Raw genomic sequence first — 22,594 nt, forward strand, 5'->3', positions numbered from 1 at the left:
GGGTTTCTCCGAGCCGATTCTCATCATCGAGATAACGTCGCCGCGATAACGCCGATTTATCACTCACGATATTCTTGGCAGCGGCGTTGAGGCCGGGTCCGGGTGCCGGCTCCGGAGCGACGGCCATCTCGAAGGTGTCCAAGGCTTTCTCGCACTCGACGAGAGCGGCCTCGAGCTCCATCAGATACGCGTCGCTCGAAGTCATTCTCAGCAACCTGGGCAACGTGTCGACCTGCACGGCGGTGTCTCGCTCGAACTTGAGCGTCTCGACCTGAACCGCCTCGTCGACTTCCGCCTTCTGCTCGAGCTCCGCCCACAAGCTCGCCACGCGGTTCTTGATGTCTTTCCACAGCAACTGGTACTCGTCCACCAGCTCTTGAATGGTCGCGATCTCGTCCGGATGGCACTTCTCCATCAACTTGAGCGCCAGCTCGTCCGCCTCCTGCAGCGCAATGTTTTGTTTCCTGAGCTCCTCCTCGATCTCGTTCAGCCGGTGCAGCCTGTTCTGCGCCAGATCCGGCGTCGCCAGGTGCTGTACCCTGGTAAGGAGCGCGTTCACGTGCGTCAACCCGAACACGGCCATGCCGTGCGTCACTATGAACCTGCGATAGTTGGCGGTGTCTTGTTCGAGCGCCAGCAGCACGGTATCGATCCTCGGCTCGAACGTTCGCCACTTGTCGATAAGCCGCCTCGCGCCGGCGATAAGAGCGTTCAGGTTGCCCGGCTCGAGCCCGGTTCGCGACAATCGTCCGCAGTTCTGCTCGACCGCTCCGACCGTCGCCTCCCTCGACCGCGCGTCCGCCGCGAACTCCTTCGCCCGGCGGATCGCCTCGGCGGTCTCCTCCCGCGATATCTCCTCGAGGCTGTTCTCCAACTCCGAGATCGAGCGGTCGGTCTCGGCGACCCACTCCTTGTTGTCCCGTTCGAACTCGGCCAGCTCCTGCAGCAGGCTCCAGGCGAGCAGGATGTTCCGGTTCCTCTCCGCCGACTTGCCGCACGCGGCCGTCCACCTGCGCTCGAGGCCCTCGACCGCTGCTCGGATCCCGTCCGTGTCGAAGGCGCCGTGCCACGCCTCGCAGTCTCTCAGCACGGCTCCGCACAGCGTCAGCACCTCGCTGATGTTGGCCTGCTCGGTCACGATCCTTTTCTGCAGGTGCTTGTGGTCGTCCAGCTTGCGGTCGATGCAGCTCTGCGTCACCGTCTCGATCACGAACGTCTCCGAGAGCTGAGCCTCGACGCCGGCCAGCCAGGTCTTCAGCTCGTTGATCCGAGTCTCGAGCGAGCCGGTCCTCCTGATCAGCTCGGCCAGCTTGCCGGCCAATGCCTTCCTGGTCGCAATCAGACCGTCCCACCCGTCGTTCAGCTCGTCCAGGGTGGCCTGCAGCCTCTCCTTCTCCTCCCCCTCGGACGACTCGATCAGATCGCGACCAGTGTTCCTCAGCCAGGAGAGTTCTCGTTGCTTGAGTGCGATCTCCGCCTGCAGCTCGCACTCGAGCCTCTTGAGGGTGTCCTCGGGCTCGTTGGGCGCGATCGCGTCCCGGCTCTGGATCCGCGTCTCCGTCTCCCCGATCCAAGCGAGCAGCCTCGTCGATCGGTCGTTCCACCGGTCGTGGAGGCCGTTCCGTTCTTCCAGCCGGTAGGCGAGCAGCGCCGCTTGGTGCTCGAGGTCGCCGTGTTGCTGGCAGAACAACGACCGTTGCTGGTTCAACGCTTTCATGTCGGAAGGGCTCAGGCACATTCTCAGCTGCTCCGTGATCACGCCCAGGTCGTCGAGCTCCTGAACCAGGCCGGTCAGCCGGGCCTGCAGCTGCCGGACGGACTCTAGCCGCTCCCTGGTCCTCGACGGGCTCGCGGACTTTGCGTGGAAACTGGCGCCGATAGCCTGCCCGATCTCCTCGAACTGGCCGGCGATCCTGCCGGTCCGCTCCTCGTACTCGGCATGGAGATTCCGTATTCGCTGGACAAAGTCCCGCCAGGTCTCGAGGCCGGCGCTCAGATTAGCGATCCTCTGGCCGTCGGCCGCGTGCTCCATGCGAATCGGCACTGCCAACGATTCGTCGCAGTTGGCCAAGACCGACTCCTGTTGCAGCCGCAGAGCCTCCAGCTGAGCCTCGCCCTGCGGCACCTTGTCCAACAGCGTTTGTATCCTGTGCAAGATCTTGTCGAGTCGCCTCAGGTGGATGAACCTCAGCTGAAGCTGACCGCGCTCGTGTTCGATGTCCTTCAGCCAGGCGAGCAGCTTGCCCTGGTCCCGCCGGTACCTGTCCCAAGCGACCAGCCGGTCCCGGACCGCCGAGTGTCTCTCCATGATCCCGTCCAGCGTGCTCTTGTGCAGGATCGTTAGGATCTTGAACTGCTTGGTGGTCGAGAGATTCTTCACCGTCAAGACCAGATCCTGCTGGTCCGTCAGCAGGCTCTTGTGCACCTCGCACAGATTTCTGTGCTCCGACAGCCCGTTGTAGTCGTCCGGCATGCTGTTCGACAGAAAGTCTTGCACGTGCGTCAGATACTCTTGCCACAGCTTCATGACGGTCGCGCCGTCCTGTGTCTCGACCAGCAGAGCCGACAAACGATGGTACTCCTTGAACGTGTTCCGGAACACCTCCTGCCACAGATCCAGCACTTTGACCAACGACGGCTCTTGCGTCCGCTCTTCGAGGCCGCGCTCCTTGATCGACTGCAGCTGCGGCTCCGTACACGTCAGCGCCAGCAGGTTGTTCCGCAGCATCGTCAGCTGCTCCTTCGAGTCGTCCTGGCTCGCCGCCTTCAGGCTCTGCAATCAGAGAAACGCGGCGGTCGTCACTCGTCGTCGACGTCGCTCGTTGCAAGATCGCCGTGGAACGCGATCGGGTCTTTTCTTGGACCGCAAGATTTCGTCTCCGCAATCGCCGGCAATTCCCTTGAATGTTCATCGCGACAGCCGATAACGTGGACGAGTCGAGCCACGTTATTAATTGAATCTCGGTCGCGCGTTGCATTCTCCCCTATCGACGTCGTTCCAGCGATACACTCCCGGCCTGTTCTATTCGCGGTTTCGCCCGTCCTTGGGGATCTCTCTCAACGTCGAACGCGTTCCGGTGGCGCGAAATCCTCCTGCCCGTAAGTCCTATCGGAAAGAGCCCCGGCGGCAGCTCGGCACAGCTCGGCAGCTCGGCAGCTCAGCAAACTCGGCCCGTTTCCGAAAGTTTTGGCAAAGAGAGAGAGACGAGCGAAGCTCCGCGCCGGGGGGTGCAGCGGCCGGGATCGTTCAGCTGTTGCGGATTTCGTGACCGATGTAATTGCCACCCCGCCGGCTCAATTTTAAGCCCTTCGGCGGCCTTGACACAACAAATTGTTTCGGAACTACCGCGATTAAAATATAAACGCGCGTGCGGAGCTAATGATCGCGGCCCCGCGGGGCCTGTGCCAAGCACCAATGGCAACCGATGGACGCGTACAACGTGCAACGATAACCATCCCCCTTCCGGACAGCGGGGGTTGGTCGGAGAAGAAATCACCTTGACGCGACGGAGCCGGAGCGAATTTTCGAACGAGTCCGCGGAGAACGGCCGCTAGAGAGAAGCGGAATCGGCCAAGGTCCTACCAGTCGACCGAGCTTCCAATTCCAACCTTGCACGATAATAAAAATACACCGACCGGGGCTCCCCTAACACGCTCCCAAACTCCCAACTTCCTTCCCAGACCAAACGGCTCCTACGAGATCGAGTGCAAGGCGATCCATCCGCCGGCTTACTCATTCGTTTGACAAATTTTTCAACCGTTTCTCAAATTATTGCTCCGAGATCGTGATATAGAAAGGCGCGACAAGCGCTCTCGACACGAGATTTCGTCGGTCTGCCATATTCGCGAAGGCCAGAATAAAGGAAGAACAAGAAGCAGAAGAGAAGGCACGCTACGACTGAAACTCGGTGCTGCATCGGAAGCCTTCGTTTCTAGAATTTCTGTACTCATTTAGCCGCAAACTCGAATGCGAGGTAACGCGCGCGCGGCCTCCTTGCCAAAACAGCTGCCGGAAAGAACTTTGAGGATATGAAAAGTGTGCGCTCAGAATTGTCCGGAGCTAAACGTTAAGAGTACCGCTCGAAGGTTTTCCGGGAGAAGAGGAGCCACGTTCCTCCTTTGTAGCGTCTGCCGCGAAAGCAAATAAACACGCGCAGCGCGCCCCGTTTCCTCAGCCTGGCAACCGTACGACTGTAAGCGCACGTATCAACACATTTTCCGTCGATACCCGCATATACCGTCTAAATATTTACGGACCCGGGTTTACGGCTTCTCTGTTTAGGAATTTCCCCGGAAATTTCAACGGGGACGCGTCATCGAACACGTACCACCAAAGATCTACGGTGTATATTAGGCCGAGCATTTTGCTCTAGATAATCCGACCGCCGCAAATAATCCAATCGATCTTCCTTTCTTTCTTTCTTTCTTTCTTTCTTTCCCTTTATCGGACGAGTCTCTACAGTCTATAAGAAAAATTCCGTTGCGATAGCTTCTGCTCCGTCGGCAGCCGCGATACATTATTAATTAGCGTTTACCAACGCACGACCACTCTCGTCGGATTATTTGAAAGTCTTACGGTTGCCGAGGAGACCTCGGGGGTCGGGGCAGATAGCCTCCAACGTCCTACTCGGATGCATAATCAACGATCCGATCAGACTTTTGCGATACGCGTCGCTCGGCTCCCGTACGAGCGATTACGCCACGCGGAACGTTTTGGTCTTCCAAGACTTTTCTTGACGAAAGACCCATGCGTAATTTGGTGTCGGAGCCTCTTCCCAATATCGGTCCCGCGCCTAAGAATTCTTCTGGGAATTAAACAACGAGAAAGAAAATTTAACGAACAACTCATCGAACGAGCCGTTTGTCCGCCGCGAAGAAAATTCCGGTCGTTCCAGAATACCAGCTAATTGGCATCGTTAAAATATTTCTCCCTTCCCGACGGCCGATCTCCGAGGCTCCCCCGACGGCGCGCGGCGCATAAAAGAGGAAATCGAGCCGCCTGCCGGCTCCGAAGAGCGGACGCGGACCGTCGAAAGATTATACAATTACTTGCCTCTTGGACCGAGTCCAGGAAATTTTTCGTCTGACATAAATCCTCGCGAGATTGCTCCTGCTTGAGCGCGCGGGCGTCAGCGACGTCCGCGAGGCAGGACAAGTTCTCGCTAATGTCCTCGAGACGCTGACCCAGGGCCTCCACCTCGCAGTGCAGCGTCGCGGTCGCGTCCAGCCCGACGTCCGACGCGATCTGCGACACCAGCCTCCGGAGATCCGCCAGCCTCTCCTTGTGCTCCGCCATCGTTTCCTCGCAAATCTGTGAATGAGAACGTACGATACAACGACCGAAAGAACCTTGGTCTCCGTCAGGCTCGTATTTCTGGCGGTGACGGACTCGATTCGATTTTCATCCGCTATTCTTGTATTCTATCGTTGGCATTCTCTTGCCACGCGCGCTCAACCGTTTAGAAAACTCGAGCGAGTAGATCGACGACGATATCAAAACTCGTCTGTTTTCCAGTCCGTTGGAAAGAGACCAGCCATCGTCGATGCATACACCAATTTCAATTGGGCGCATGGTATCGTCGGCTTCGAGAACCTTCGATTCGAATCAAGCATTTTACAAAGATTTTTCCGTTTGTTCAAAGACGAGAAGAGCTCACAGCTGGGTAGGAAAGCAGGCATACGAGACGGAGGAACTTTGCATCCTGGCGATTCGGGATTCGAGGACTGGGGCACGCGCATCGAACGCGTTTCTTATCTATTGTTTACACTGTACGCACAAACGTACTTACTTGACTACACCATTTCACGCAGTGGTACACGAACGAAGAGCGCGCGCGCGCGCGCGCGCGCAAGCCTTGCGAGTTACGAATCACGAGCGAATGAAGAATAGAAGAGGGAGGAAGAAGTTCGGAGAAAGAGAGCGAGAGCGAGAGCGCGCGCGTGGGGGAGCAGCGAGAGACGACGAGCGACGCAGAAAAAGTGCGCGACTAGTAGGAACGACAGATGCCCGCACCAGATGGAATTTGACGTCCTTCGAATATTCCAGTCGCGCGTTCTTATTGAAAGACTAAACAAACAGTTGGCAGTCTCGTCGCGGAGCCACGGGATCGTGGAAATTGCGGTGGAAGTTGCTTATCGGTGGTGTCTCGCTCTTATCCGCGCGCGTTCGACGCTCGAGCAGCGATAGGGAAATTCGTCGTCTCGATAAGGAGCATTCGACCGAGGACAAGAGTCGGGGACTGATCCGCGGACGTTGGCGTTTCGATTTTGGGAATAGTTGATCCAATGTTCCGCAAGAATCGAGAATCGCAGGAATTTCAACTTGGCCGTAAAGCTAATAATCGATCGGCAATACGCGCATCGTGTTCAAAAACGGAGAGACTGTTCGCCGCGAGCTCGATCTTCTCGAGCGACTCCGTCGATACGCCCGCTATCCGGAGTAAATATAAACTAGGATTTAACCGGAATTCTCGGTGCGCGAGGATTTCACGGAAATTCTATTCCAGTTGGTTGCGTCGTTCGCGATCGGGGCACACGGAATCTTGCCGCGTTGCCGATTAGATATCGGATCGTACATGGACGGAGAAGAAAACAATCTCGTGCTCGTCGGAGATGTTTTCGCGGTATTAATGGTAAAGGGGACAACGCGAAGCAATCGATGGTTCCCGACAATGCCGAGGGTATCCGGTAATCGAGCGTGTCGTTGGGAATCGCGTCGTGTTTCAAAACGAAACATCGAATCGCCATCCGAAGAGAAGATTTTCCCGGTTCGACGGTTTCATCGACGGAAATTTCATACGTTGTCGGCGAGGAAGGTCGAGAAGACGAGAGCAAAGACCGCGTGAGGGGATCGGGGATAACGCCCCCCCCCCCCTCCCCCCGCGAGGGAGAAGAATAGGGGTGGCATCGGCGATCGTTCGTGGAGCAGGCCGACGAACGAGAGAGAAAAAATGGGAGAGAGAAACGGGTCGATAGGTCGCGCGTCGCTCGTCGGGAATCTCTGGATCGTCGTAGTACCTTTATCTCCTCGGGCGTGCACATGACTCTTAATTTAGGTCACCGTTCATCGTTCCTATTTTTCACAGCGCGTCGCGTCACGGCGCGAGCAGACTCGGCGGGACAGCTTCGTCTTCGGCTTCGTCTTCGGCTTCGGCTTCGTCTTCGGAGCGGACACGTGTCGACCCGACGCGAAGCACATGCTTCGAATTCTCGATCGACCGGAAACCGGGGACTCGCGGCGACTCCCGGCGACGGATCCAGCACATAATCGCGGCGAGGTGTTGCGAAATTAACCGACTGTTTACGACGAGCAGAGGTCCCCGCAAACGATAAGCGGACGCGAGCGCGGAAAAAACGACGTCGACGACCGCTACGGCGTACGGTGTCGGGAAATGGGCCGGGCGTCCCGACGCTCTGGACGCTCTGGACCGGAATACCAGCAGACTGCCGTCCTCCGGGGATCGATGCGCGGACCGGGAACGAGTGGGGAGCAGGGGAACAAGGGACAGGGGTTGGGGGGGGGGGGGGGAGAGATAGACTCTCATGCCCCGTATTTCGACGACCTACCCCCCTACAGCACAGAGTCACGTTTCGGCGCACTTGCGTGGGGTGAATCGCCGAGTCGACGGCGACGGCGACGGCGACGGCCTGCTGCGCCCCGACGCAGTGGCGGGGACGGGGACGATGATCGCGTCAACCACCGAGAGACAGAACCATTCAAAACGGCTAAAGAACAGTCCGTCCGCGATCGTGGTTTACGTGCACACGCCTGGGACGGAGAGATGTATCGGCGAGCTAGCCCCGCTGCTTGCTCTCTTTCGAGCGGGGAAAGTATGTATACCGGAGATAGGGCGCGGCCAAACGGGGCGGGGTAGCTACCGTTTTCTTTAGAGGTTTCGTCGTCGGTATTCGCGAATATAGTCGGACCAATCGGTGATTATCGTCGATTAGAAAAATGGGATACGAGTTACTAAGTTTCGATCGCGTCGCGCGACGAAGGATTAATCGTCGGAGAGTTTCTTGGCTACTCGGAGACTCGCGAGATTAGGCGAGGTTCCAAGTTCAACCGCGGATCGATGGTCCATCGATTGCGCAAAGTGTAAAGCGATCGACTAATTCGAGTTCGAGGGGAGGATAATTTCAGCATCGAGGCCGCTTCAGGCTGAGAAATTTCGATAACGAATACGTTGCGTCATCCGCGAAGTCTCGCGGACGATAAGAACGCCGCGGGGTCGGCGAGGAACGCGTTCAAAGCCATTCCACAATTTTCGACTTTCGAGAATTGCGCGAGCGTGTGTACGCGTTTAAAGCGGACGATTCGAAATCATTTGAAACTGGCCGAACCGGCGACGCCCTAGTGGAAGAAACGGGTAGAACACGCGCGTTCAAAGTTTGCTCGCGCTTACCAGTTTCTCTGCTCGACCGCGCGCGCGCGCGCGCGCGCGTTCGCTTTACATACTTGTTTTTTGCACGTTAGCGATAATCTGAAGCGCCGTCGAAGCGTCGCGTTTCCGCGGACGATTAATCGTTCGGGTGGAGGACGAGTCGCGCGCGGATCGTACGAATAGAAAAGAGAAGGATGGTTTCATACCTTGACGCGTTCGACGGCCTCCTTGGGTGGCAGGTTGGCAAAGTCGTCCATCTGCGTGTCCACCCAAGCCTTCACCGCAGCGCTCGAGTCGTTGTACCGTTGCCACAATCTGCAGGCGTGCTGGTACTTGGTGCAAAGGGCATCTAATTCGGCCCTGGTGTCCTCCCAGGCTTGCACGGCCTCGTTCACCGCCGCCTCGACCTTCTCGCGGACCTCTGCAGCGCAACCCTCCCGCAGAGGTTCGGCAGCCTCTCGCAATTCGCCAACGAGATCTTCGCGCGCTCCCAAATCACTGCTGAGACCCTGAAGCAACGGAAAAACTCATTCGTCATCCAGGACATCCTTTACGGTGCACTCTTTCGCGAACGGGGAAACCGCGTTCGGTTTCGACGCGAACACGCGTCCACGATCTCCCGCGGTCGTATGCCGGAACCCAGAACAACGAAACGTAATCGAGAATCGTTGGCGACGCAGTTCGGAAAATTGTTTCTCCGTGATCGCCGAGAAGCTCAGCTCGCGCGCGCGCGCAACACCCATCCCGAGCGAAATTATCACCTGTTACGAAACTCCGGAAACGGGCTCGCGTTCCTGAGACGGACGCGAGAAAGAGGAAGCTCGAAGCACGGCATCCGAAGAATGCGCGAGATTCCTGCGGCTATATTCGCGCGACGGTTCGATACCGTTCGCGCCGAATCGAATTCGAATTCGGATTCGAATTCAAATTCGGATTCCGTTTTCGATTCGGCGCGCGAGACCGCGGTCCTGTCGCCCGTAGAATGCGCGCGTCGGTTTCCCTTAAATACAAACTATAAATAATTTCGAGTCACGAGACCAGCACACGTTTCGAGACTCGAGCCGACTCGAATTCGGTCAGAGCGCACGGTTTGTTGGACTAATTTTGTGCCGTGTACTCGAGTTCGTTCACCTGGCCGAGCGACGAATTTTCCGGCGAAACCGTAAGCGGAAATCGAATCCCGAACGAGTTGCCAACATTTGCCAGGTTGCGAACAGCCACCAAATTCTCGCGCGCTCCGCGGCGCGAACTTCCACGCGTTCGCTTTCGCGTTCTCCTTCGTCATCGTCATCGTCATCGTCATCGGCGTCGCGTTCGGATCCCGTTGAATATTCAGGTTGCTGACGGTTCGCGGAAGTCGCGAGCTGCGAGCTGCGAGTTCGAACCGTTGGCCAACTGTTTTTGGTCATCGCGCTCCGGCGATTCGATTTCGCAACCGAGCACGGCTACGAACACGTCTCGTCGCGCATTCGATTTCGATCCCGAGACAACGAGGGCATTGATTTTGACACGACCGTTTCCTCTCTGCCACGCGGAAAACGCGTACCGTGCTCTCGGAATAATATTCGAGGCGCGAGGATTCGGGAAACGAACGCAACAAAGCGTGCTCCTGCGATTCATTCGGATAACAGAGGGTCGACCGACCGTGGCTATTTCGAGACTAGATACTCTTGCTCGCGCGAGACTCGGCGGCACGCGACGCCTCGCGACGATAGCTTCTCGAACGCCGACGATCGTTCCAGTTTTTCAATTGTTTGGAAAACGGAAACCGTCGAGCGCACCATCAGGCCTCGTCACCGTATCGTGGATGGCGGAATCGCGATAAGCAACGGGACAGGAAGTTGCGGCTGTGGTCGAAAGCATCCGTTTAGTTTGCCGCCTAACCGAATCGTGTACGATTCTCCGTACTTTGTACAGTTCCACATCGGATTCCATTCGTTCGCTTTCGCTCGCTGCGAAATCGTTTTACTATTTACTAACCGAAAGGTTCGTTCGTTCGTTTGGTCGTTTGAAGACGTTGACCAAATTATTCTCGAGACGTTCAATTATTATGGGCTCCGCTCGTCGAATACCAATGCTGAGAACAAAGTTCTCCTCGAGTCTCGGTGAAAATCTCTGCGAGGATCGAAACTCGCGTGACCAATATCGATACACTGATAAGTAAAAGCGTTCCCGTAACTCGATTTCGGTATCCACGCGATTCGAAGCAACGGTAACGATGCAACGGTCGGCCGAGACGAATGTTTTCGCAAATAGGTTTTGCGAACGACGGTACATTCGTTTGCGAGTGCAACAGGAAGAATCGATGCGATAGAACCCAGTGATTATCGACGGTTTGTCGGCAAAATGTAAATGCAGCTCGGGCGGAATGCGGCTCGGCGCGTTCGCACCGCCTTCCGCCGATCGTTGAGCGAGAACCGTGGCCGCGCGGCGGAGCGCCTAAATTCGTGACTGGAAATTCGGTGCAACGTGATCGTAAAGGAACGAGGAAATCGTAAACTCGTCGTCGGTTAGTGGCCGCCGCCGTGCTCGCGCGTTTTCCACGTGGCATAGGTTACGTAGCGCGTGGTCGCGTCACGGACGGTTCGATCGTTTCGTCGGTCGCGTGGTTGTCCGCGCAATTACGTCGAATCGGATATGCGAGTCCCTCACGGTCTTCCGGTTTTAATACCAACGACTAACCTCTCGAATAGGATGTTTATCAAATTTCTTTCTCGATGCCCAGGCTCCGAGGACCGAGACGGGGTCTTGTTTTAATCACCGACGCGTTCGCAGCCGGTGACGCGATACCGCGTCCAACGAGCCGGTGCAACGACCCGCGGACAACTCGCGGTTCGCGCGAGACTCGAGATCATCGCGACGGAATGCTCGCGATGAAATTCGGTTTACTTTTGCGCCATCCGACGGATACGAGCCAGCGATTGCAGGTTACCGGAGAACGAGTATCAGGGAAATTAATTAATAATACGATTTGCAAAGACAGATCGAACTACGCGTACGATCGCAGGCCGCGAGCCTGCGAATCGAGTCAAGATCGAGGCAAAATTGCCCGCGGATCGGAACCGTCAATGTCTCGTCGCGATCTAGATTTCGAGGTGCGGGCGTGCAATCAATTGGGTCGTTGATCGGAATCGAAGAAATTTGCGAAACCGTCGAGTGTCGGCTCTCGCGAAATCCAGACGACAAGCTACGAGCACGCACGATCCCCGTCGCACCCCGTTCCTCGTTCCTCGTTCCTCGTTCCCCGTTTTCCCTTTCCCGTTTCTCGAGTACGATTCGTTACGAGTTCCGACCAACCTGTTGCCTTTTATTATTACTACCGTAATCGCTGTCCCCGCTTTTACAATGTTTCAGAATATTCCTGGGATCGGTTCGCGAATCGTTTGGAAACGCAGTAACGAGTTGAACCCGTGTGTCGAAACTCGGAAAGGTGTAACCAATATTTACGCTGACGGGGAAACATCAGTAGCCAATGACGCCGTCGAAGCAAGAGTTTTTCTATATTTTTGTACGCGTGTCTTCGACCGGTTGCTATTTGTGTGCGCAACGATCGCGGCACGATCGACGTCGAAAGAAAATATATTTTGGTTCCGCCAAAAATAATAGTAAAAAGATACCGCAGAAACCGCCTGCCCATACATGGGCAATCTCGAGAGCAACTTTGAAAGCCTCGAATAATACGAACCGATCGTTTCGCGAAAAAATGCAAGTTCGGCTTCGGCGAATCGTTCCGCGGATTTCAATGTCGCGATATCTATGCGCGGGTCGCGACATATGACTCGCGAACCAAAGATTCTCGAGCGATAAGCGCGCGACGCTAGCAATCGAACAAAGTTCTACAGGAAATCGGTGCAAGTCCGTCGACCGATCGATCCCTGGAAATCTTCTCCAACAAACACAGCGGCAATTCCATCGAACCGGAACACACTCGGGCTACTTGGTCCAACGATGTCGGAACAGAGGGAAACGGCGCGATACGCGTTCCATCGCGAACGCTTACTTCCGGACAGAAGATTCGGCGTGCCGAACGCGAACGTGCCCGGCTCTCCGCGAACTGACGTAGATCGCGCGCCTGTAGTTCCACATTCTTCGTGTCATGTCATGAACCCTCGATCCTTCACCGAATCTCGTTTTTTCTCCGATCACTCGAGGACCGTCGCCGCCGCCGCCGCCGCTACCACTACCACCACCGCCACCACCGTCCTCGTTACCGTGAATCGAATCGGATCGGATCGGATCGGATCGCGAAGAAAGAAAACGCGACGGCGAGAGAACGTCGCGAGTACTCGCGTTCGAAAGCGCGCGCGCGCGCGCGATCCAAACTCGACGACGGAACTCGTGCCACTGATAGCCGAGCCGCGATAACACCGATTCCGAAGCAGAAACGCGCACGCGTCGCGCCTCGTCTCGCCTCGCGTCGCGTCTGCCAGCTCCGCTCCAATCGCACGTGGCGAAGGTTACCGCGTCGGGAAGCGCGACTTCCGGTCCCCGATCGAGCCAACGATCGATTCCCGGTGCATTTCCGGACGCTCGAACATCGATCCTCGATCTTTGACCCCTCGGTATCGATACCCTTCGCTTCATCGAAAATTTTTATCGAAAGAATCGAGACGGACGGAGGGAGAGCTTCCAAGCTTCCGTCTTCCGTCGGGAATCGGTCACCAAGAGGAGAGAATCGATAACCGTCTCCCTTGTCTACCTATGGCTCGAATTTGCCAGTTTCCGTTTCCGCGTTCGGAAAAAGATTCTCCGGTACGATCGGAAGCCTGGCAGTCGCTGCAGGAATGCGGGTCGCTCGATAGCCCCGAGTGGTTCTAGTTATTCGAACTTGTAAAACTTTTAACGCATTCCGGGGACTCTGCGAACGCGTCACGTGGAATGTTCGCTGGAAGTCGTTCGTGTCGCGGATCTCGGGCACCTTGAATCGTTTCGTCGGGTTCTTTTCGTTTTTCATCGCGAGATAATTTGGTATCTGCGCTTCCGGCGAAATTCGCGTCCGTCGGACTCGCAACGACGGCTCTAGGGTCTCTAGAGGAGACGGACGGTACGTTCGGTCTGCAATTTAGACGGGGCGAATGCTAAGAGAATCCGAATGCTACCGTTTGACGCGTTACGCGTTCGACTCACCTCGAGACGCACCGTGGCCTTCGACAACCTGTCGTAGTCGACGGAGCCCTGCACGGAGAGCAGCTCCATCATGTAGTCGGCCTCTTGGACGGATTCGTGCAACATTTCCAACTGCCTCTCGAATCTTCTCCAGAGAGCGAGCCTGTTCTTGAGCAACGCGAGCAAACGAGAGCACCTGGCTTCCAAATCGGCATGGACGTCCTGGAGGCCCGAGATGTCTCGCTCGACGCTGACGGGAGACACGGAGACTCTCGTCACGCTCGGCAGAGTGTGCAACATTTGTCGGAGAGCCATGATGTCCTGCCAGAGAATGGCCAGCTCGTCGGCGACCGATTGGCAGCGGTCGACCGCGGTCGCCACCGCGTCGCTTCCCTCTCGTTCGCTACCCTCGCATCCGTCCAGCACCGAGGCCTGTCGCCGATGGGCCTTCCGGATTCGGCCGATGCCTCGCTGGATCGCCCGAAGCCTCTCGCGGAGCAGTTGCGCGCCGTCCAATTCCTCGGCGATGCGGGACTCGATTTGCCGCGCGGACGGCAGCAGAAGCCCGACCTTCTCGCTCTCGGCCATCGTCGTCGCCAGAGCCAGCCGACCCAGCTCGTTCTGGATCAACGAGATCCTATCGAACAGCACGGTCAGGCGCTCGATGTACAGGTCCAGCTCTTCCTCCGTTCTCAGGACCCCGTGGAAGCTCTCGATCGTCGAGCGGAGCTCGTGCAACTCCCTCTCGAGCAGTCTCAGCTTGTCCGCCGGCGAGATCTCCTCCGAGGATAGCTCTCTGGTCACCTCCTCCTGAATCGCGTCGATCCGCTCGGATACGTCCCTCCAACGGTCTTGAATCTCCCCGTGGAACTGTCTCTGCAGCATCTCGTCCGACAGGGGGATGATCCTGAGCGCCTGCTCGAACCTGTTGTTCGCTTCTTCCCTGATGTTGTTGTGCACCTCGTACTGCGCCTTGAGCTCCTGCGTTGAAAACGACTTTATGAGCATGCGTTGCGAACGAGTGGAGCTATTACGCGATGTACCGATCCGACGATCGTTTCAAAATTCGGTTCAACGGGTTTGCCTCGTTCGCGGGACTTCGAACCGGACTCGTAGCGCCATCGAGGCGAGGCGAGGCGAGATGACGCGCTTCGATAACGTAGATTTCTGTTGCGCGCGGCACAGTGGCGCCCGCGTTTACTCTACAAGTCGACTCTTACCGTCCCCACGGATCGTTCCGGCAAACGGTTCGAGCATTTCGCCGCTGCCCAAATTGGTGCGCTGTTAGGACGTTCAAAGATAGACCGGGAAAAATACTCGGTGATACATTCCTCGATCGAAAATACCGGAAACGCGCTTGAAATCGCCCCGAAAAAAAAACACGACGACTCGATAAAAATTAGCTATCCGTTGGCCGCGTTCAAACGATGCTTTTTACTCTTACCCAGAATCGACGAATACCACCGCTGCAAGGATCGCGCATAGATTCCAATTCCCTCTCAACCGTTGTCATCCAGTTCTCCACACGGTTCATCGACGCCTCGTGCTGGTGCCAGCTCTCTCGAAACGCCAGCAATCTTCTCAGCGAGGACTCGACGTTATCCCGCAGTTTCACGATCACTTCCAAGACTTCGCCGTAACGATCCTCGGGGTCCTCGATGTCTATCAGTTCCTGGAGCCCGCGCGCCACGCTCAACAGCCGGACGATTCTGGCATGGTGAGCAGCCACGTCCGTTACCAGCGACTGGAAAAACAAATTGGTAGATCGATCGGCGCGCGTCCGGCAGGTACGATCGTACGATCGCGTACGAACGCGACGAACTTACTTGATACAAGGAGATGTACTGATCGTAATCGACCGAAGTCACCGTCTGCAGATCCGGAACCCGCTGATGAGCCACTTGCAGCCATCCCGTCTCCTCTTTGATACCCTGTTCGAGCAGTATCCATCTGGAAGCAGCCAAAGCCATCTGCTGCGCCCTGGAGGCTGCTTGGTCGAGCAGCGCGGTAGCCCTGCCGTGCAATTCCTCGTGCAGATCCGAATACTTGGTCCTGGTCTCGATGTCAAGGTTCCCTTCCAGCGACTCTAGGATCGCTCGACAATGACTCAGATTGACGAAAAACTTTCTGTGCTTCTGCATCTCCTCCCGCAGGTGTTCGAGGCTCGTCACCGAGATGGGACTCTCGAGCAGATTCTCCGCGATCTCGGTGATTTGAGCAAAATCCTTGAGAGTTTGTTCGTATTCCTCGGCGAGCGCCAACAGCTGCAGAAGACGTTCCCGTTCGGTCGCTACGTCGCGTTCGATCGTCTTCGTCAGTTCGTGGGCATCGTAGGCCTCCTCGGGGATCTGTTTGCCGGGATGAGCGAGCAGCAGCTCGCGGGAGGCTGCCAGCAGGTCCGACGTCTTCCACGCGTGCTCGCGATTCGCGTTCTCAAACTTGTCCAGCTCCTGCAGCTTCCACACGGCGGACGCCTCGACCTCGATCAGTTGACTCAGCCGAACTCGCTGTTCCTCCACCGATCTACGCGCGCAAAACCGATAAACCGCGCTTTCGATTAGCCGAGCCGAGCGAATTCGTTTCCTTTTCACCAAGAAAATTGCTGAAACGCTTACCTGTAAACGTTGCTCACGCCACCGACGAATTCGTCCCACCTGGCCATTTTTCCGGCGTAAGACTCGTCCTCGTCCTCGATGGCGTCCCTGATCGCGCCGAGCTGCCGCTTCACCGTGTCCAGACACTTTTGCAGATTAGCGCGCTCTTTGTCGCGAAATATAGACCGGACTCTCTGCCACGCTTCCTCCACCTCTCGAATATTCTCCTCCGCGCTGTTTGCCATGTTCGTCCAGACGACGCGGGATTCGCTGGGTTTCACCTTCTCCAAGAAGGTACCGTACTCGATCGGCCACATGCCGGTCGAGATCGCGTTGATCACCAAGAGCATCTCGTCCTCCACCATCTCCAAGTATTCGTTGTTGGCGGCGCGTCTCAAATAGGACAGCTCCTCCCGGATATCGACCAGACTGTACTCCACGAGCCTCGTGGCTCCTACTTTCTCCAGATAAGCGATGTGCAGGATGTTTCCTAAATGACTGGCCTTGGCGTTCTTCAGACTTTGCACGCTCCTCGACATATCCTTGAGGAGCTCGCTGCCGTGCCACGACTGCGATTGCTGCTCGGGCGAAGACGGTACGACTATGGAGACCGGGACTGCGATCGACGAACCGCTTTCCGCCGCTCCTTCCTTCGGACTCTTCTCGGGGGCAACGTCGACATCTCCGACGTCGGAGGAGAGCCGCTCCGACGACGGTTTCTTCTCCGAGTGGCCGTCTGCCGGCGGCAACTTTTCCTCGACGTTCTTCTTGGCGACCTCGGAATAGGATAGCTTCAGGGAGACATTGGGCGGCTCGGTCGACTGTCCAAAGATGGATCCGAGGTCTTTGTTCACCGACGACGACGACGGCGACTGCGACGGCGACGGCGACGACGAGATCTCGATCGTCTCGCGCCTCTTCGCAGCGTAGTCGCCTTCTCCAGGAAGGGCAACGATTGCCACCGCCTCGTCCGCGGTGCTGGCGTCCAACGAACCGTCCGTTGGCTTGTCGCCGCTGTCGGTCGCTTCCGACAACTCTATGGTCGCCCGCAACCGAATCTCGAACGACTCGAGCGCCGATTTCCCATCGACGTCGCCCTCGTCGGCTTCTTGTACTTGTACATCAGGTGCTACTGGAATTTCGGTATACTCCGCGGTCATCTTCCGCCGCGCTGACGTTGGTTCCGGAAAGCTTTCCTCCTCCTCCTCCTCCTCCTCCTTTTCGAGTTCCGTTCCTTCACGTTCCATCCGTGGGAATTGGTCGTCGTCGGTCTGCAGTTGGACGGACGCGAGCTCCTTGGTCTCGGCAGCGGTCTGCGCGGAGTCGTCGCGTGTCTCGGGAACGATCGGCGCGCAATCCGAGACACGTGGCTCCAACTCCTCGCTCTCGATTTGCACCGAGCTGTCCAGAGTTGTAATTTTGACCGGGGAATCGGCCCGCTCGGGCTCTCTCGGCTCGACAGCCGTCTGGAGATGATCGTTGGCCTCGATCTCGTCCTTTGCCGGAACGATCTCCGGAGTTGCAGGCTCGACGACCACCACGACGGTCTGAGACTCGGTTTCTTGGGTCTCTGGTCGTCCGGGACTCTGCACGGGCGTGGTCTGGGTCTGCGTCGCGTCCATCGGCGGTTCCGCCGTTGTCGAGACTGTTCGAACTTCAATGTCCAGATTCGCCTTGATTGGGCTCGCGGGTTCGAGGGTCTGGGACTCGGTGTCCTGGGTTTCTGCGCGTCTCGGACTCTCTTCGGGAGTCGTCTGTGTTTGCGCCGTTTCGATGGACGGATGCTCGATCGGATCCGTCGAAACGCTCGTGTCCAACAACATCGCCTTTGCCGGACTCGCTTGCTCGACGACTATCCGAGACTCGGTTTCTCGCGGGGTCGTTGTCTCGGCGGTTGTCTCTGGGCTCCCCCCGGGAGTCGTTTGCGCATCCTTTACCGCCGTGACGGTCTGGACAGCGACGCCGGCTACTACCGGGCACCGCTTGGTCTCGTCCGGCGGCGGCGGCGGAGGCGTGGTCGTTTGCTGTCCAACGCTCGTCAGAGTTTTCTCGACGGTCTGGGTTTCCGTCTCCGCGTCCGCTGGCCGAGACACGGGCGACGTTTGCGCCTCGATGGACACCGTTTCCGTCGGGACGGTTTGAACCTGCGTCTCCTCCGTCTTGGCTGGAAAGACGGCCTCGTCCTCGACGGGACTCGTCTGCGTGGCGTACTCTTCGAGCCGCGCTCGAGGCGTCTGAGTGGCCGTCTCGCCGACCGGCGTCGTCTCGGCAACCTGTACCGCGGAATCGGTTGCTGGAAGCGGACAAGTCTGCATCTCGACGTGTCTAACGGTCTTTTCGGGCTCCGAGCTCGGGGTCTGGCCGGCAAAGTCCGTCCCGGGCAATGGAGACGTTTGGATCCGAACGTTCGCCTCCTCTATCCTCGGCACCTGCGTCTCCTTGGACTGTTCGGCGACTAGGCGGGGAGAGGTCTGGGCTTCTTCGTGGACCTCTCCCGCGTTCGTAGGGGACGTCTGCACAGCCTCGTGAACCTCTTCCACGTAGGGCACCTGCGTCTCCTTCGAGTCGGGAGCCGGCGGCGGAGACGTCTGAACCTGTTCGTGAACCTCTTCCAGCCTCGGCACCTGCGTTCCCCTCGACTCCTCGACGATTCGAGACGTCTGCGCATCCCGGTCAACGTCTGCACCCTTCTTGTCGGCGGCAGGCTCGAGGGACGTCTGCGCCCCTTTGTTCGCTTCCTCTATCCTCGGCACCTGCGTCTCCTTCGATTCCTCGGCCACTCGGGGAGAAGTCTGGACTTCACGATCGACGTCCTCCGGTCTTTCGGACGTCGCGGGTTTCGGCGACGTTCCCGTCTCTCGAATCTCGGGCGGCGTTTTTTCCACGGGCTGTGGCGAGGTCTGTATCTCTTGGTCCAAAAACGCGCTGCTCGCGACCGGCGTCGCGGCATCGGGGGACGTTTGCGTTTCTCTAACTTTCGATTCGACGATTTCTCTTGCGCAAAGCGACAGTTCCGGAGAAGTTTGTGTTTCCGCGCGAGCCTCTTCGTCTCCGGTAGCTGCCCGAGGCGAAGTTTGCGCGGCCGTCTCAGCCGCTCGCTCCTGTTTCGGCGACGTCGCGACCGAGACGAGTTCTCGAACGATCGTTCGACCGTCGGTCCGGCCGCGACGAGCCTCCTTCTTGTCCTCTCTCGGCTTTTTCTTCTTTTTCCTCTTGGTCGCCTTACCGGCGGCTTCCTCGGCGTCCGCCGGAGCCGCGACGTCACTGTAATCGGAGTCGTCGCTGGTCGTGTTCGGGAACTCGGAGTGCTCCGAGAACTCTTGCGCGCCTCTGACCCTGTCCTTCCTCTTTTTTCTCCTCTTCTTTGCCGTCGGCGTCGGCGTCGACATTGGCGTCGCGGTCTCGTCCAAGGACGCGGCGTTCGAAATCGGCGTCCTATCGTCCGCTCGGTGGCATCCTTCCTCGGTTTTCGACAATGGCGATTCCACATCCGCCTCTGTCATCTCTCCTATATCCGGCCGTGGCGTCTCGGTGGCTTGTTTTGACGAATCCGACAACGACACCTCGATCTCCACCGACTCGGCAATGTTCGATATCGTCGTCGAGCTCGACTCGGGCCCTCCGTCCCCGGGCCCCGCCCGTTCCGTTCTCCTCGTCGTTCGGTTGGACCACCAGAGCGGCGACGTTTGAACGATCTTGTCGCGAATCGTCGAGACCTCTTCCCTGTCAGCCGGCAGCCGAATGTCCACGTCCTGCTGGACAACGCGGAACGGAGGGCCGGTCGGCTCGGCTTGGCTCCTCACGGACACCGTCGGTCGCACCTCTTCTCCTCCTCCCTCCTTCCTCACTGCCAACGAGATCTCGACCTTCTCGAACGGCTGCCGCGTCGGCTTGTACTCCGACTTGAGGGCTTCGTCCGCGCCCTCGCCCTCGCCCTCGCCCTCGTCCTCGTCCTCGCCCACGCACTCGCACTCGTACCCGTACTCCGGCTCGGGGACGAACGAAGCCTTGACCAGCTGTTGTTTCTCGGTGAACGACGGCGCGTCTTTCTTCGATTCGACGTCGCGAACCCGTGCGGCGACGCGCTCTTTGACCATAGCTCGCTTCTCCTCTTCGGCTTTCCTTCCTGAAATTTGAAGGGTCTGTAGGTCCGTTTCCGGGTTCGCCGGTTCCTCTCCGACCAACGGCTTATCGCCAGTATCTACGGTGCCGGCGGGGGTGCCGCGGTGCTTTGCTACATCTACCGTGCGAGCATCTACCTCGATACCGGGTGTTTCGCCTGTTACAGGTGCATCGACGGACTTACAAGTCGCCTTCTCGACGGTCGGCGGCGCGTCCGACGCGATGGAATCGATCGGCGAGGCGACCGATTCCTCCGGCGTCTCCCGCACTTTCACCTCTTGCATCGGGCTCTGCGAACCAGAGCACGACAACCTTTCAGCAACGACGAACATCCGACTGTCCGGCAATTGCGATCTCGCGTCATCCGTTACCTCGATTCGAAACTGCTCGCCTTCGTACTTGTCGATCAGGTTGGCAGTCGGTCCGCTGCTGTCCCCGCGATCGACGACGGCAGCAGCCGCCTCCTCTTCTCCTGTCACCGATTCACGGCGAGAACTCGCCGGCTCTGGATAGGTCGCGTCCTCTTTCGCCTCGGCGTCGGAGATTGCTTCCTCGACGACCGCGCCTTCCTTACAGCTCGCTGCTAGATAGTCCGTGAGTGGTATGTCCTTGGCGAACGCCCCGAAGAACGGTCCGAGGAGGGGCGCGCCGTCGACGACGCTCGTCTCGTCTTGGACGAGAACCGGGCTTTCGAGAACCGGGAACGGCCGTTCGTCGCTGGCCAGCAGCGTCCTGTGCTCCTCCCGTTTCGCCACGTTGATGCTGATCCGAGGAATGCTCTTCTCGTCGATCTCCACCTCCTCGGGCTCCTCTATCACCTCCTCCGTCGCCATCTCCTTTCCGTCGACGACCGTCACCTTGCGAACGATCCGCCTCGTCTTCCTGACCACTCTCCTGGTCACCTGCTCCACCACGGCGTGCACGCTCGACGTTTTCGCTCGCAATTCCCCGTCCTCCTCGGTCGACGACGTCCCTTCCTCCGACGGTGGCCGGAGAGGACCGCCGCCGCCGCCGCCGCCGCCGCTGCGAACGACCGTGCGCGTGTATCTTGGCGCCGACTCGTACTCCTCCGCGTTCGCGTTCGCGTTCGCGTCCGCGTCCGCTTCGGCTTCCGCGGCCGTACCCGTACCCGTGGCCACTCTGCCACCGTAGATCCGTCTGGTGGTGGTCTCGACGGTGCCGTCAGGTTTCCGGGTGGTCACGGTGACCAGCTGGTCCCTCAAGCTGGCGTCGGCGAACGCCTGCATCACAGCGGGGCCATCGCCGATCGTTGCCGCCGTCGACGACGACAAGTGCTGCCGAGTGGTCCGACTGCTGGTCACCGTCGTCTTCCTCAGTTTCCTTACGATGATCCTCCTCGAACCGTCCTCGTCGATTACCACCTCCGTGGTCACGTCGTCCGGCTCCACCAGGACCGTCTCGAAGGATCGAGGAGCTGCGTGCACGATATTCAGCTCGCTTGTGGTGGGCTCGGCGTTTCTCTGGTCCTTGTACTTCATGTCCACCACGATCTCCTCCGGCATACCTGCGGCCGTCGATCCTTCCGGAACGATCTCTTGGCTGGACGCGGCGGGCCGGTTCTTGGTCGCTATTTCGATCACGTCGTGATCGCCGTCCATCTTCTTCAGTATCTTGATCGTTTCTTGCGTCTCCGGGCACTCGGCCGCGGTCTCGGTCGTTTGAGTGGTCAACGAGCGACGGACGGTTTCCCCCTCTTCCCGGTTCGTCGACGTTTGTTTGCTCGATCGTCGAGGCTCCTCCGCTGCGACGTCGGCCAGCAGGCTCTGGCCCGTTTGCAGCGAGACGTCCAACAGGGACGGTGGCGCGCTGCTCTCCGGGGACGAGTGCAAAGAGGGTGCCTGATCGAGAGTGGCGTCCTCTCGCTCCGACGTCTCCTCGTCCGCCCGCCCTTCCTCGTCGCGGATCTCCTGGAAAACCGGAAACACGCGCCTGCTGAACCTGCCCGTTTCGCGTCTACGATCCTCGCTTAGGAGCTTTCGCGGCTCTCGTCGGCCACCGCGAGTTCGAGCGGCGAATCGAGTTGTCGTCTCTTTTTCGAAATCTCGCAAATTTTTCCGTCGCCAAAATCTGAAATCGATATCCGAGAAACGGCGAACTCGACTCGTAAAAGTCTCTCCGCGCTCCAACTCGCGGATCTTTAAACGACACCCGGACACCCTCGTCGATCGCGCCCCGTTCAACACTTGTCCTCGCCCTTTTCTTACGAGCATTGCTACAGACCCAACCCAAGCTAAGGAAGAAGCGTTTACACCATTTCATCGTATAATATTTCCGTCCGATTGCTTGGGATTACTCGCGGCATCGTCATCTCCGTGCGAACGGTGAAAGATGATTGATATTAATCGCGCGATGCGTGAGAAAGCAATG

The 22,594-nt window shown here is 58.0% G+C and overlaps 1 protein-coding gene across 3 annotated transcripts in view; it reads right to left on the reverse strand.

The window, feature by feature from the left end:
• Positions 1-22,594, reverse strand: part of Msp300 (Muscle-specific protein 300 kDa) — a 103,727-nt gene that overhangs the window by 4,304 nt on the left and 76,829 nt on the right. For all 3 annotated transcript variants that reach the window (XM_078192031.1, XM_078192032.1, XM_078192033.1), the window contains 7 exons: positions 16,106-22,134; positions 15,317-16,013; positions 14,935-15,234; positions 13,512-14,471; positions 8,591-8,893; positions 5,054-5,311; positions 68-2,773 (listed from right to left, as the gene is read on the reverse strand). In XM_078192031.1, coding sequence (XP_078048157.1) covers positions 68-2,773; positions 5,054-5,311; positions 8,591-8,893; positions 13,512-14,471; positions 14,935-15,234; positions 15,317-16,013; positions 16,106-22,134 — 11,253 coding nt within the window. The remainder of the gene's footprint in view (positions 1-67; positions 2,774-5,053; positions 5,312-8,590; positions 8,894-13,511; positions 14,472-14,934; positions 15,235-15,316; positions 16,014-16,105; positions 22,135-22,594) is intronic.

The sequence above is a fragment of the Augochlora pura genome, chromosome 10 (assembly GCF_028453695.1).
Source record: "Augochlora pura isolate Apur16 chromosome 10, APUR_v2.2.1, whole genome shotgun sequence".
NCBI lineage: Eukaryota > Metazoa > Arthropoda > Insecta > Hymenoptera > Halictidae > Augochlora > Augochlora pura.